The sequence below is a fragment of the Takifugu flavidus genome, chromosome 1 (assembly GCF_003711565.1).
Source record: "Takifugu flavidus isolate HTHZ2018 chromosome 1, ASM371156v2, whole genome shotgun sequence".
In the NCBI taxonomy this organism is placed as follows: Eukaryota; Metazoa; Chordata; class Actinopteri; order Tetraodontiformes; family Tetraodontidae; genus Takifugu; species Takifugu flavidus.
Genome location: NC_079520.1, coordinates 24,642,875 through 24,658,431, shown reverse-complemented (window position 1 = coordinate 24,658,431; position 15,557 = coordinate 24,642,875). Strand labels below are relative to the sequence as shown.

Below are 15,557 nucleotides of genomic sequence, written 5' to 3'. Positions count from 1 at the left end.
GAAACGGTTCCTTGTCCAACGGCGGTTCCGTCGCTGCTCCAGAAACATGCTTGCGTTGTCCTTTTGATTCGGTCTCCATCGCCCGCAGCTCAGATGAGGGCGAAGGAAGAGCAGGCGCCGCTGCGGTTGTTTATCACCGGCGGCTTTCTGCGGCCGTTTTGCTCCTGATGTTTCCACAGCAAATGATCCAAGAAGGGGAAGAAAAAAAAAATCAATTTTTATGTGAGAGCTGTAGCTTTTAAGCAAACTGACTGCTCATTCCATAAGGTCAAGGATTGAGTAAGCGGAGGTATTTTTTCCCCCTCCTCTTCCTGTTAGATTGCCTCTCTGACATTGGGGTGATTGATACTGACATGGATGAAAGATGGAACAAGGTCAGCTATAGAGAGCAGCGCGGTCGCCGCAGCAACCTGCATAAGGCGAGAGATGACACTTTCTGCCCTAAAAGTTTCAAATCTCGGCATCTTTAGCGGAGAAAGGGAGCTGACTGAGCGGTTATGGGAGGACAAAATCTAACTTTAATTTGCTGCACATACTGCTGACAGCTGGAAAAGCTGTCTTTGTTCCGCTTTTGTCCGATTATAAATTATAATTCACGCGCGTCGTGTTCAGTCTTAATCCAGGGTATGAACTTTGTTTGCATAACTGAATTTGTCGGATTCAAACCTGAAGGCGTCTCCTCAGGCTTTTAATTGCACACTTGTTGCTCCTTCCCCACCCCCGCAAGTGCAAGACGCCATCTGGCCTGCAGACACTCGGGACCAATCGTTTCAAAACGAGACGAATGAGCATTCTGGAAGGTTTCGCCGAGCAACAGCAAGGTCATTAAAGAATATGAACCATATCCGGCTGCTTTCCGGATGCATCAAACAGGAACCCTTATCTGGGAGAGAAGCCAGATGTTCTTCCTGGTTTCAAAGGTGCCTGAGACAGATGCATCCCGCAACTTTCAAAGGGGACAACTTGCTAAACATTTGGCCTTGATTCTTTTTAGGACTTTATTAGCTCTTGACACATGTCGCCAGTTCTAAATTTTAAGAAAAGAACAAATATTTATCCTACTATTGTGGAAGGTGGAGAGCTCCTGACGTGGTCGGGAGTGACTTGCTCCTCCTTGGAGAACCGGAACAATGTTCCCGATGTGTCGTTTGCTACGTGCGTGCGAGGACTTGAGACAGCTGAGCACGGGGGAATAGCTGAAGCAGGCGGCCGGAGGCGCGAGCCGTTTGACTCTTTGTCCAGGGAGAGGAGGGAGCTGCCTGCATGTGCCCTTAGCGCCGTTTCAGAGGCACATTAGACCTCAGAGGCTGTTCTCTGGGCTTTGTTACGGACCTGTCACTGTTTGGGTGCTGACTTCTGTGTTCATTTGCATGTTGGGACAACAAGAAACCATTCTTGAAAACTATTTATAGTGTTTTAAAGGCCAGTTTGATGATGGGCTGCATGGGGGGTTGAGGATTTCCTGGTTAGAAAGCGAATCCCCGCTGTGCCTTTTTTTCTGAATGTTAATTGGATTTTACGTGCGAAAGCCTCGCGGTCCTAATGGAGACATCCTTTTTCATCAAAACATCAATGATCCACGCCAAAGCGGTTGCCTGTATGATAGCTGTCTCGGGAGGGTTTTACGACTCTAACTGAGAAGAGAAATCGCTGGATGGATTCTTTTATCTTTGCTCTCTGTTTAACATTCAATAATCCCGCACTTAATTTGAGATGGGGGGGGCATCAGAAGAGGGCCACAAGGCAGTAAAATGTGAAATGAAACGTTATTTGTAGTTCAAATAAAACTCAAGGCACACTTCTGTAGTTTGGCTAAAACCACAAAGTCGTTCTGGTTGTTTTATTTCATAACGCAACGCTCCTTTTGGCTCAGGCGAAAGCATCCTGATGCTTCTCTTGAGTCCGTTTTAGGGGCTGGAAATGCAGCAGGTTCTGGTTAATTGTGATCTAGTGAGACAAAGCCCATTTGTTGTGCCCATCTGAGCTGTCTCCTGGGCCCGTATCCCTGACAAGTGGGGTTTGTGGGGCCATAAAGCAGCTCTGCCGCCATCGCTCAGCCTGGTGCTCTGTTGCATATGAACTCGTGGGTAAACCGGCAGCTTTATTTGCACCGAGACGCAGCTCAGCTCAGATGATCTCACCCCTCCTGCCTCCAACGCTGTTCCAGGAACATATCTTGATGACAAACTGCCGGTGGCAGAAAAAGGAAAAGAGAGAAGACCAATGTCGATTCACCGGCCGTTTAATTTGGACATTTTTTTCATGGATAAGTACATCATTTTTTCCTTCCCCTTTCAATTACCCAAGCACCCATAAAATCCCGAACTCTGCTTTCCGCAGTGAAATATCGTCCCGCTAGCCTGCAGCAATAAGAGCAAGATTTAGGATCCCGTCCTCCCTGACATGCAGGCAAACGGAGAGTTGCTCTCTGCCGCCAGATGTGTCCATCTACAGCCGCTCGCTCCACCTGGAGCGTTATTTTATCGCTCTAGTTTGGTTCCTCTCCGTTCACCTTCACTACCCTGTGAAAACGTGTCGGCACAAACGAGCTCAAGAGTGCACAGAGACTGTGCGTTACCATTGCTGCCCTTAGATCACACTGATGGAAAGCTTTTTAAATTGGGCAGTATAACACACCAATTATTCTAATCCTACCTCTCATTTTTTTCAAATCCTTCTCTTTGATGTCTGTAAGCACGGGGCTGCCGGCGTTTGTGTAGAAAATGGGTGACACCAGGTAAGGTGATATCCATAAATAGATAATCACTGTGTCTTGGGCCATGTCTATAGATATTGACATGAAGGTTGTCAGAAGGTTGCTCTGTGTTCCCACAGTAGCCTCTTGTTAGCTGGTTTCTCAGCAGAAATGTGCAAAAACATTACTAAACCATGGAAAAGTCACATCCAATGAGCACGATCGATACATTCACCCCAACGGCTTAAATTAAGACACTTACAAACACACTTTGCTCTGGTGCTGCCCCAGTTCTGCCTCAACTTGTACCCATTTTGCCTCCCTTTGGCTAGAAATCTCACCGTGTTCATCTAGTCAGTTGATGTCTTTCATGGGATCCACCTAAGTAGTGCGGGTAATCAAGTAATTGTCGCGAAAATGGACTTGTTAGCTTTACCAATCCACTGGGTCTCCATTTAGCCACCGGAATCCTGAAAGTGATGGAGTCACCGCCAGCTGTGGGCAGGAGGATCTCATGTCTGCCTCTGCCTCCGGGCCTCTCATCATCTCCGCTACACCCCACACAGCTCGTCCCCGTTGGGACGGTGCCGAAGGGACAGATGGCCACTTGGTAGCTGAGCATTAAATGGAGCACACCCTTTTTTTTTTTAAACTCATCTCCTGTTTCCGTTCCTCTTTTCAGAAACGCCGGTAATGCTTCCGTCGCACATCTGGCTCAGAGGCACACAAACCGCCGCTCCGGGGAACAGCCCCACATGACCACACGCATGCACGCCCATGTCTTTTTATTAGCCGCCATGGCAGTATAGCCATTAGCTGTCTGGTGGTTGTTTTCACTTAAAGTCAAGTTATGAGATGTCCTTCAGAACTCATGGCCAGTCCACACATTTCACTGTGGAGACGGGGCTTTGTGAGCAGCGCTCCTAATGAGCTCCTTCCATCTAACTTTTCTCCCTCCTGTCGCCTCGCATCCACTCACGTCTGGCATGTATGCAACTGGCTCTCGGAGCTGCTCTCATGCTGAAGCGGAAGGCCACGCCAGCAGAGGAGCAGTAGTTACTCCGATGTAGGGAGAGCAGCGGAGACACTGTCTCTTTTGTGGATGATTGACTCGGGTCTCTGATGGCCTGGCACGACCGTTTACCTTCTCGACTAGCTTCAAACCCGCCTCTGCGTCGTTGTAAATCCCGGCTCTTTACTGGTTTGAAGTGTGCGCTTATGATGATATTGATTACACAGGTAACAGCGTTGGTTATTCCCTCTGAGCCCCTGCTGCCTGGCTCACCCTTCCACCTACACAGATTAGGCCCGACCTTTCGCGCAACGCACGCCGGCTGCAGGACGCGTTGCGATAAATCACTCCCGAGACGAGGAGCGGTGGCAGGGCGGAGACGCACATCCGCCACCCGAGATTTACGCCGCACATCGAAGCGCAGGCCGGCAATCCGGATCACCGGGTCAACTTCAAATTGGTTATTGATCTTCCAATCCCAAAATGAATCATACATCGCCCCGCGTTGTTTAGGGAGCGAATTTACAGTAGCGCGACTCGCGTCGAGGCTGATCCGATCGATTATTGTCTTCACACAGCATCAGAAGTGAACGGGGAGTAAATAGGAAAAGAAATTAGACTCGGCCAATCTGGAGATGAATAGGTGCTATATGCTGTCATTGTGCTGAGTCTCATTACAACACGTCAAAACAAGCGACGAAAGTGTTGACAGTCGCTAAAGTGAAGCGTTTGAAGTTGTAATGCGGATCCGCGCAACAGCCGCTGATTATTCCAGGCTGTTCCCAGGGCTGCGGCCCTGAACTCTTCAATCTACATTTTGCCAATTAATCTTTCCAGAGAGGGAAGCAACTTCTGCACAATTTGGACTTGGTCGCTTGTTTTAATAATGATAGCAGCCCGGTTGTTAAACGGCACTGATACAGTACGTGAGAAGGACTCTGCCAGAGCGGCGTTGGCGCCGAGGACTGCAGCTAACTGGCGCACAGCTCCCGCCGAAGCGGATCGTCTCAGCTCTCGGACATGCCTAATGGAGCTTCACTTTTTGCCCAATTAAGCTGCAGGATTTTTGTGTAAATGTATCTCCAGCCCGGAGATCACTTCCCTCGTAAATGCCAGAATGGCCATTATCACATTTTTTGGCGAATGAAAAGAGACAGCTATATTATAGAGTCTGCCTTAATTGAAAGATTGTTAGAATAGCAGCACTGATGCCTGGGAAGATCCTCTTAAATGTCCTTATCTGAAAGTCAGTCAGAACTCCACTACTTATTTTCCCCGTCCAAGATGGCCGCCCTCGCTGCGCCTTTGGTTGGTTCTCCGGACTAATTGGCCATCAAATTTGGTCCTGTTTTAATCTTGTAGAGGTTATTATGGATTTGTGGCCTCACGTCCAATTACAACAGCTCATCGCGACTAAAAGGCCATTAGCGAATACAGCCGCATAGGAGCAGCGTGCACGCAAAAAAAGTGCAAAGGTTCGCACCCTTTTTAGGGGCTATCTTCATTGTTTCACTTTTTGTTTTACCTACGTCAGTATTTTCGTTGAGATGTAAAATTCCCTGAAACTTACTTTTACATTTAATATCAGCTAGTTCTATAAGCATCGCCTTCACCCTAGCACACACTTTCCACCTTTCTTTGCCATTTTCACTTGCCTTATTGGCCCAGCCCCACGCCGTTTCATTTCTCCTGGACGCTGGCAGGCCCTTAAGCAGCGGGGACTCTGGCCAGACAGGTCTGCTCCCCTCTGGAGTCGATAGCTGCCAGCATGCAGGGCTCTGTACCCGTCTGCAGTGTGGCAGATTCTTATTAGCGGTAATGTACTCCCATCATCCATCTCCAGGTGGGCTTCCACCATTGATCTCAATGCCAAGGCCTGTCACGAAACGCTCCTCATAATGTGAAAGCCCTGCTGGCCAGCGGCTCTGGCTTTAGATGACCCAGGTCGTTTGTTCCACCAATAGACTCGCCGCTGGAAAATCGTAATAAGAACATGGGCGGCAGCCTGACGTGTTGTCGTCTTTAATATCAGACCTGACAAAAGGCTGCAGACTGAATGGAAGCTGTTCATGTTGAGCTTGCGTGAGCTGCTGTGAGTTTAATAGACCAATGGTAGATCCACAGAGAGGAACGTTAGCTTCACCTTTTTATACCCTTTCCTTATGTTGTTTGCTTCTTCTGTGATCTATTACATGCAAAGATAGGTGCGGGAGCTCTTTATTGGTCCTCACAACCTCACATTTGCATTGGCTAATTTGCTGAATTCCAAAGTTAAGCGAGGCAGGTGAGGACGTTTGACGAAGCATTTAATGTTTCCTTTTTGGGGCTCTCGGTCGACCGAGTTCAGTGGAGAATTAAATTCGGGTCTCTCCCCGTAGACTCTTCCCATCTGCCAGGAGCCTGTCAGTGAAGCGCGCTGAGCTCGGTGGCTTGTCCGGTCACAGCTACATTAGCTTAGCATCGTGTTGACATGATTTACAGAAACACATGTAGGACAAATAGGTGTTAGCTTATTGTATTGGTGTTTTAATAAAAACTGAATCGTATAAGCTACAAATTTCAACAGATTTGACCATTAGAAGGCTTTATCGACAGTTTAATAACACATTTCTGCTCATTACATCAGACAGAGAACAGAGAATTACTAGAGTTCAACATTTATTTCACATCGGAGGCTTCTGCCATAAGATATTCCTCTAATTTAAAACAGAAACGGCCCCTTCCATCAAAAATAAATAAGCTTTTCTTTTCTTTTCCGCACCAATAAAACCTTTTCACCCAACACTTTGAAAGCAGCTCCATCATCCATGGAAGGTGTTTTCCACAGCAAACACCAGTCACAAATATGATCACGGACACGTGTTACATTGATTTTCCACACCACATCGATACTGTTCAGCACAAGGTACGATAACCAGTCCTATTTATAGAAACCACACTGAATAAACAGCAGCCAATAATGCAGTCTTACAGATGTATCATTGAGAATAGATGGCAAGTTGAAACAGAAACAATTAATATCAAGGATAACCTACTAAATATAGCTAGAACATTTCATTTTTCTACACAAAACTTCATTTTAAGGCATTTTTTATACTTGGTTGATCCATTGTTTCTTTTCTATATACTTATATATTATAAAAATACAGTTAGTACTTGGGTTTTGTTCAAACATGCAGGTTTATACTATATTTTTTAACATATTATTCACATTCTGTTTGGCTGATGATGGAACGATGCATAAGGTAATGACATTGGTCACAGTTTCCCACAGATGACAGTGGAATTACCACAGACAGAAGGCCTGTAGAAAAATAAAGTGTAGATTAATCTACATTACAGGGCGTTTTGACCCACAGCAGCATGCTTGACAGCGACATCTACACGTTTCACTCATGATCATATCAAAAATAAGAGCTATAGCTGAGTTACTACCACAAATTGCACATTTACCCATAATGTAATAGTGTTATTGCACAAAATACACAGTTATCAGTAGGTTTTCTACCCTTCAAGTGCAAAAAACAACCCCTTTGTACACACGAACACAGTGGTTTGGCTCCGTCACCCAGCAGACCTCCACGACTTCACACACCACGACGAGTATTCAGTCCCATCCTCAGGAAAAGTGCCCTAATCTTCTGGATTTTTCCCGGACACGAGGATCAAACCCACCTCGGGTACGTTACACGAAAGCACAGCGCGAAACAGTTTGGCATGGTTGCACGGCGACGATGGGGTGTAACATATACGTGTCTTCCTTACATCCCTTCATTGGTTCAGTCTCTGTAAGTGGAGCCGCTCCTCACAATGCTACAAACCAGACATGGCTTCTGTTTCCTTTAATCTCAGGCTACCTGATATTATTCTACTGTCTGGACACAGAAAATATTCACATAAATACTGTATATGGTAACTTTAAGGCTTTTTTTGATATATCTTTTTACAATATTGCACAGATGACAAAGGTCTCTCAACTACTGAAGCTACAGCTAAAGTCAGAATCTAAGAGGAGCAGCCGAGTGGGCGTGTCCTCCTATTATGGCTTACTTCCCTGATCTTTGAGGCCGTCGGCAGCTTTGGCGGCCGCGCCCTTGAGGATATTGCACAGGTCTCTGATTTCCAGCAGGGCCTCGTTCAGGACTTTGACGAAGACGGCCGAGCTCGTGGCCGTGCTCTCCCAGAAACTCGACACGCAGAAGAGGATGTGGTCGGGCTGCGGGTTGTAGCAGGCGCCGTAGCCATTGGAAACCACCGGGCCATAGCAACAGAACATTTCCATGGTGGTGGGCACCTGAATACGAGGACACAGTCTGGGTTAGGACAGCCGGGAGGACAACTTGGTAATTATAGGAAGGAAATGAGTGAGATAAGGGCTGTAACCCATGCTTTGATATTGCTTCATTAAGGTTTCTTTTTTTTTTAAAAAAAAATCATAAATTACCGCAAAGAAGATAAAAGCTGATTGTGTGATCCAGGAGCAAATGCAAATTTTTTCACCTTATTAAGAAACTGCTAAAAATCAGCAGTAAAGAACATTTTAATGACCATATATCATATATGTTCAGTGTGAGCATTAGTCTTTTTCTAGTTATGCAGGTTGCTGCCTTGGATAATTTATATCACTAAAAAATTAGAATTGAGACACTCAGGTGCTTTCATGAACTGTAAAACTACCATATATAAAAAAAATGCTTTCAGTGAACAAACTGCTGATGAGTTTGCTAGGGTTTCCAATTAAAAGCACTAAAACAGGAAGCGCAGAGCTCTCGGTCAGGATCCCAAACATCAGCATAGTCTCAAACGTTCTTAATGAGTTTCTGCGCTTTTTTTAGGGTCTGTGTTGCGGTTGCACTCGTGCTGTCTCATTTCCTGGTAGAACACCAGCAGGAGTTCAGGGACTGTCTTTGAAGCCGCACTTTCCCAGATTTATTATTTATATTTACCCTATATTTACCACTGGGTTGGGTCCCCCCCACATTCTGTATATATGTCTGGCAATGGGTTACCTGACTGGTAGACAGGATGAACTGGTTACTCGTCAGATACGTCTCATCACAAAAGATGTCCGGCTTTTCCATGTTGAGCTCTTTGGCAGTTCTCAGAAGTCCCAGGAGATGATTGTCTATCGCCATTCCTGTAATTGCCTGAAAGATGCGTTTGGCTTTGTGAGGACAAAAGTCGGACCAAACATTCAATGGTTTTGTTGATGCCGAAGCCCGAAGGACATGTAACTGCTCACATCACACACCCGTTACAAGGGTGTTCAAGGCTATTTCAATGCCACTTGAAGCTTCATCTCACTAAAACACAACAATGTTTTTTATTCAAAATGTTGTACATGTTTGCTAACAGGCTAACGGGCCATGCTAGCATGTAAAGCCCTTTTCATTTGATCTGAGCAGGCTCAAGCCATGAAGTACTTTTCTGAACTGTTCACTTATTATCATTATCATTATCATTATTATTATCATCATCATCATCATCATCATTATTATTATTATTATTATTATTATTTTATTATTATTATTATTATTATTATTATTATGTTGTGTATTAAAGTACTTACAGCTATCGTGTAATCTGTCTGGGCTTTGACTGCATCCCACAGTCGTTTCATCTTTTCTGAATCCTGTTGAGGGATGGGGGGGATGGAAAATAACCAAAACATTAGCTGGGATTGTTGTGTTTTATGGAAAATGAACAGCACAACCAGGAAGTCCAGTTATAGATGAAACTAATTTGCAGAGAAATCATCAGTTTGAGTGAGGGGGCGACTGGATCTGTCACCTGTTTCCTTTGAGCAGGTGCGATTAAAGGCAATGTGGGAATTACTCTGCATTCTGGGGTCAGAGTGGGAAGAGTGTCTTACAGCGAACGCGCTCCTCTCATCTGTCATCGACTTCACAAAGGCCAGGGCCTCGGGGGTGGCAGAGCGAATGTTGTCCACCCGACCCTCTTGGAAACGCCGGAGGGACGCGCTCTCGTAGGTGGGCACCAGCCTTCCGTGGCATCTGTGGGGGGGTCATACAAATCATCACGTTCGTGTCAACGCTCTGCGAGCCCCATCATCTGATCGGTGACGTCTCTCAGGTGCTTTACTTGAAAAACGCCAGTTGCAGTGCGACTTGTATGAACGCGTCTGGACTCATCTTCTGCTTTTTGATGAACTCCTTCCCATAAGCTTTAAAAGTGAACACGTCCATGTCCAGATTATTCACCAGCCTGTGGCCACAAAAGAAGGAAAAACACATATTGAGGGATTGTGTTTATCGGCTTACGCGTTTAAGTTCGCCTCACCTGTCCAGTCTGTCTCCAGATGCTGATATGAGCGCGTGGATTTGAGGGTTAGATTTCCAGAGCAGCCTTCTTGGAGGGGGCAGATCTCTGACGCCGGACGCCCCGGCCGTTTTTGACAGGCTCCCGGCTCTGCGGAATAACAATAATCCCCTTCCACTTCTACACTCGCAGCAGAACGTTCCGTCCATCTTACCTGGATTTCATCACGTATTCCGAGCACTGAACCATCACGATTCCCTCGAAAGGCGAATGCTCGCACACGACTCCGCACGCTCCGTCCTCTCCGATCACGAACTGAAAGGAGAGGAAGGACCCCCGTTACAGCCGAGATGCTAGCAGAGGTTTTGGAAGGGGGATGGAGGAAGCCTACCTGCATGGACTTGTCGTACCAGCGGTTCGCCCCGTTCTTCTGGCGCCCTCCACCGTGCAGCATCAGCAGGGCCCTGTTCGTGTCCCTGAGCTCCAGACCGCTGGGCTCATCCAGACACACCACAAACAGGCAGCTCTCCAGAAGGGCCAGGGAATCCCGGTTAGTTTGATCTGGATGGTAGATGAGAGACAACCTTCGTGTAAAGATGGATGACATGGAAACCCTCCACCCCCCTGAAAATAACGCCAAAAAAACATCCGGCTTGTTGTCTACGGCCAAAGATGTGGAAGTGGGAGCAAAAGATGCATCATCCATCGCTATCTAGGTTTTGAACGAGCACGAGCAGCTTCAGCCGAGACCTTTTGTCAGCACGTCCCGAGCTTGAGCCCATTCTGTCCTCCCGTCCGCCGTCAGGATACCAACAGGGGGGAGGCGCTCCTCAGCGTTTTCAGACGTTTTCGCGATTTTCTCCAGCTGATGTAGGATCTCTGCCTCGTTGAGCTGCTCGCCGTTTGCGACTACACCCAACACGAAAAACTAAGGAAAAAAGCAGATTATGGAATGTTTCCTCACCGTCCAGCCATAACTCACAAGTGTCCTTGCCCACTAATTGATTGAGGCGCGGCATTTAGCTAAGACAAAGGGAACACAGCAACAGCAGGGTCTAAATATAGCCAATTGGGAACTAAAATATGGCCCCTCTGCTGTGATCAGTTAAACACACGACTCAGGGAAGCTTTTAAAGTGGCAGATTCAATCAGCTGTAATTTACTTAACTGCCCAGATCTCCATAGGGACGGGCTCTCCCGTGCTGCAGATTGATAGTTCCCAGAACCGTTTCCGAGTGAGAGCTCTCTCTGTGACCTTGTCGGCGGTGATTTAATGACACCATCCTCAAGCTAAGTGTAATCAAAAGAGTGGTCACGGAACGGGCACTCATGTGAATCTCTTAACACTTTTTGGAGGAAATGGGCAAAAGAATTTCAACTAGACAGTGGCTGGGACAGCACTCAGGGGGTCTACCAACAATTGGTGTGGTTATTCTTAATCACCCCTCATATGCTGCTATTTCTATCGGATTGGAGGCTGGATTGAGCCAGAAATATGGCCGAGTGTGCAGCATCTTCCCTTTTCTGACCTGGTTCTTGCGTGCCACGATGATGTGCTCTGGCACCGAGGGCGGTGCGTTCGTCTGGACCTTCAGGGTGTCGGTCTTTAGCCCCGGGTAGCGGTAGGAGCTGAAGAGGCGGTAGTACTGCTCCATGCACAGAGGGGTTCCGGCTAGCTGCCCTCGAGCATGTTCCACCGGAAGCGCTCGCCTTGGAGACACCGTTGCACACCTCAAACTCTTGTTTTGTTGTATTTCTTTTTAAAGTTTGCTGGCTTTGGGGCAGAAAATGCAGGGGTGGGATGTAATCTATAACAGGATGAACTTACGCATCAATGAGAGCTTTATAGTCCAGCGCTCCTCTGATGATATGGGCAGCAAACCTTAAAAGAGTGAGAAATTGGAGATGACACAGCGTGCAGAGGGTGCCACGGAGAACTGAGCATGCACAGCGTTCCTAATTAGATGTACTCCCATCTCTACTGTAATCATATAACGGTAAATTACAGGGATACGGTGGACCTGCGGTGTGTTTATCTGTGTTTGTGAGGGAGAGAGAGTATGTCCAAGGAGGCGGTGTGGGCAAATATAGGAAACCTAGAGACCTGTCGGGTCTGATGCTGAGCGCCATTCGTCTTGGTGTTATTACGCTCAAAGCCAGATCAATAGAAGGTAGGCGTTTACAGAGCGCCACGCCCCTGAGTGGAGCCCGAGCAACAGTCTCCGCGGAGAGCTTGGCTCTGTCACTCTCAATCTAATGCACGTCCGCGTCAGTAGATCACCAGCTCTGGAAATATTCTGTTAGTGGAGCACAAGCTGATAAAGGCTGATGTTAAATCGGAGGCCTGGGTGGACTGGGTATACTGGCACGGTGTCTGGTGAGGCAGCACAGTTCATTTAATCACTGCCAGAGATTTACAGTTCATGTTTGGGGCTCCCCCCCCTTCCATCCCATCCAAGAATATAACTCAGATCTTAATCCGAGCCTGTTGAAAAGAGCATTTACCGCATCCGCAGCTACGAAAACCATTGATGTTCTCTCTTGTCTGGTGTTTCCGACAACTTATTTCAAGTTAAATGCTGCCACATTTGTTTAGACCACTTGATGAATTGAACAAAATGAAGAAAACACATCCGTTAAACAGTGGTGGCACGTACCTGAGTGCATCTCGCTGCTCTTTGAACGTCTGCTTAGGAAACACCATGGCAGGACTGGAGTTGACCGGCAGGGCCAGCCTGTTATTTAGGTACATGTCCTCCAGCCAGTACTCATAGAGCTGAACAGAAACACAAGAGAAATGGGTTGTGAGGCCTTCTGGACACAAGTTATTACTCACAGAGTTGCAACCTGTGCGCAGTAGAGTAAAAACCCATTACAGGGTATCACTGCTTAATGGACAGGAGAGGGGGGGAGAGTTGGCGTGAGAGTGGGAGCCTGATAGATTTCACCAAGCGGGATGAGTAGAGCACCGACCGATCGCCCAGATGCAGGAGGAAAAGATTGTGGCAACAGAGAACAAGCCGGGGCAATGATAAATCTTTATCACCAGGTGACTCTTTGGGTTTAACTCCTCTCTTCAGTTGTGTTTTCTACTGGTTTGTGGTTCAAAACGCGCTACTGACCTCCGACGTGACGCATTCACACCTTACATGAAGTAATAATTAGATGTGTGCGATTCTGGGAGGAATATATTCTGATTTTATTTGTGTAGAAGCAAATTCATGCAGCGCCCACAAACAACTTTTATTTTCTGTCTTATCGTTTTGCGTTTTTACCCAGTTGTTCACTTTGTCCCTCCTCTCCAAGAGCTTCTTCTGGAGGATCTCTCCAGCTCCTCCAGGAGCCCCGAACTTCTCCACGATGGTTTTGGTTTTCCGGAACTGCTCCTCATTAACGAGGTGTTGGACACACTTCAAATACGTGTCGAGGGTCTGTTTCAGCGGTGGCACGGGGACCCTGGGCAGCACCTGATGTAAAAAAAAAAAATCAACATGTGGAGGTAATGAAGGAGCAGCAGCTGTTTCGTATTTTAAATATCAATCCCTCCTGGTTCCCGGGGGGTTCACTGGTTACAATCCAGGCACATTTCTTCTTTTTATTATTAGAACCTGAGTTAATAATTAATCTTTAATCGCTTGGAGCGATTTCAAGCGCCACAGACTTAAATTCACTGGTATTCTTTCTGTCTGATCTTTGATGATGTGCATAATGATAATGTTCATGATAATATTAACCTCGGCGTGCACACATCAGATTGGCACTAGATTACATTTTTCAACAATCTTGGAAAATAGCTCCTATGTGCATTGTTTAGCATCTATTATTGTGCATCTGCAGCACATGTGTCTACCTGGGTAGCAATTATTCAGCTCCTTCTCTGATGAAAAGTAGTTTTAGATGCTATTCAATCAGAAATAGAATGTCTCAATCAGTAAAGAGATTCAAGCCTTACAGGAAACACTGCTAATTTTCCCTCTTATTTATTGAACTGTTTTTTAAACACCTATATGTATTTAAATTCATAATATTTTAATCCATCTCTTCAGATCTAGTATTGTGCACATACATTTTTGCTTGAAGTGCGGTATTGGTACAATTGGTAAGATACTGAATGCTAAAATACTATCCTGAAATATGAACACGGATTGATGGATGGAAATGGATGTAGTGCTTCCAAAAATGTGGCATTTACACTTATATTTGCGAGTAGTTAAAGATAATTGATATTCTTGAGTGGAATTTAAGTGTTGGCGTCATTGTCGCCCCTAGTGGTCGGTGAGTGTAAGTGAAGCTGTCGCTGTCGGTGGTGCTGAAACCCCCCCTTCAGGACCGCGAACAGCAACAGCGCGCTGGGAGGAGGAAAAAGTTTCATACCTGGCTGTTTCGGTCTCTGCTCGGCTCTTTCTTCAAGATCGGCATGTTTGTTTTAACGTCCACTTTTGGGGAAATACTGGAGGCGAGACTGCCTCCCCATCCACACGACGCGCGATTCTGAAGGCATTTGAGAAACAGGACAGAGAAATAAAGCAATAGAGCAAATATAAATGGTCATGTCAGGATTTACGCACTGTCATATGTAAATATAGATAATCTGTTTTCCGTCGATTGCACTTGAATTCCAGCTGCGCTTCACTGCTCACCAAGGTAACGCCAGGTTCATATCTATGTACACTTTTAAAAGGTTACGTTTTTGTTTCATAGAATACATTTTTGTTGCTTTCTTTTCAATTAAAAGTGACCGAGGGCACGTTATGTTGAGCGCAGTTTGCCGTTTGAAAACATTCCTCTCATACCGAACACGCAAAAAGCTTCCAACTTCTCAAGAGTTCTTTCCAGAAGTTTTTTATTTTAATTATTAACTATATTGGCTATAGAATTGTAAAGCTTTTTTTAAAAAAAATTGGAGGTCATTTTGTTATATCTATTCTTTAAAAAAAAAAAAAAAAACTTACCTGATCAGTGCGCAACTCCGGGGGTCAGAGTGGTGCTTGGCAGCTCCAGTCGCCTCCCACATCCACGCCGTGAAAAGCCATCTCAGCTCTGTGCTGACGCGCCGGACCGTCTCGCTGTCCCGTCCCGTCCCGTCCTGTCCCGTCTCGTCCCCTCAGCTCACCATGAGTCTGCGAGTCCACAGTGGAGCGCGCCCTGGAAAAGACGCTGAAGGTGTTGCGTCTACCTACCCCCTGGAGGCAAGAAACTCCTCCCATTGAAATCTATTCGCGGAACAAATTATCTGACATCTTGCCCCCCCCCCCAAACACACACTCCCCCACCCTATTATGTATGATAGCGCTGAGTGTCGGTGCACAAGGAGTCCAAAGATGACAAGTCAGTTGTGTCCTTTTCAAGCTTTATATTACGTGAACTGTGTTTTTCTTTTGTCCAGCAGTTGTCCTTTATTTTTCTACCGGAACAATTTGCCTTTTCATTTTCATCTTTTCCCCATTTTATTACCATTCTCTGTCCTGACTTTGACATTTGTACCCCCCCCAAAGTTTCTGCGTTTTGAACAAAAAAAAATGTTTCCTGGGAAAATGAATATATTGACTAAATAAGGATACAAGTTCCACG

The 15,557-nt window shown here is 46.1% G+C and overlaps 1 protein-coding gene across 1 annotated transcript; it reads right to left on the bottom strand.

The window, feature by feature from the left end:
* Positions 1–6,212: 6,212 nt before the first annotated feature.
* Positions 6,213–15,144, bottom strand: LOC130533844 (choline O-acetyltransferase-like). Its single transcript, XM_057047567.1, has 15 exons — positions 14,939–15,144; positions 14,361–14,477; positions 13,262–13,453; positions 12,644–12,762; positions 11,815–11,868; positions 11,516–11,696; positions 10,737–10,914; positions 10,378–10,547; positions 10,201–10,301; positions 10,008–10,136; positions 9,810–9,932; positions 9,580–9,721; positions 9,277–9,339; positions 8,717–8,854; positions 6,213–8,001 (listed from the first exon to the last, which is right to left on the bottom strand). The coding sequence occupies exons 2-15, from the start codon at positions 14,403–14,405 to the stop codon at positions 7,747–7,749; spliced, it is 1,890 nt and encodes a 629-aa protein (XP_056903547.1). The 5' UTR covers positions 14,406–14,477; positions 14,939–15,144; the 3' UTR covers positions 6,213–7,746.
* Between the last annotated feature and the right edge of the window lie 413 nt (positions 15,145–15,557).

Bases quoted from the DNA above. Each gene is read 5' to 3' on its own strand.
- LOC130533844 (XM_057047567.1), bottom strand. From the start codon at position 14,405: ATGCCGATCTTGAAGAAAGAGCCGAGCAGAGACCGAAACAGCCAG. The intron at 13,454-14,360 runs GTATGAAACTTT...TTTTTACATCAG, and splicing joins GCAGAGACCGAAACAGCCAG to GTGCTGCCCAGGGTCCCCGT. The intron at 9,340-9,579 runs GTAAGACACTCT...ATCCCTCAACAG, and splicing joins ATGAGAGGAGCGCGTTCGCT to GATTCAGAAAAGATGAAACG.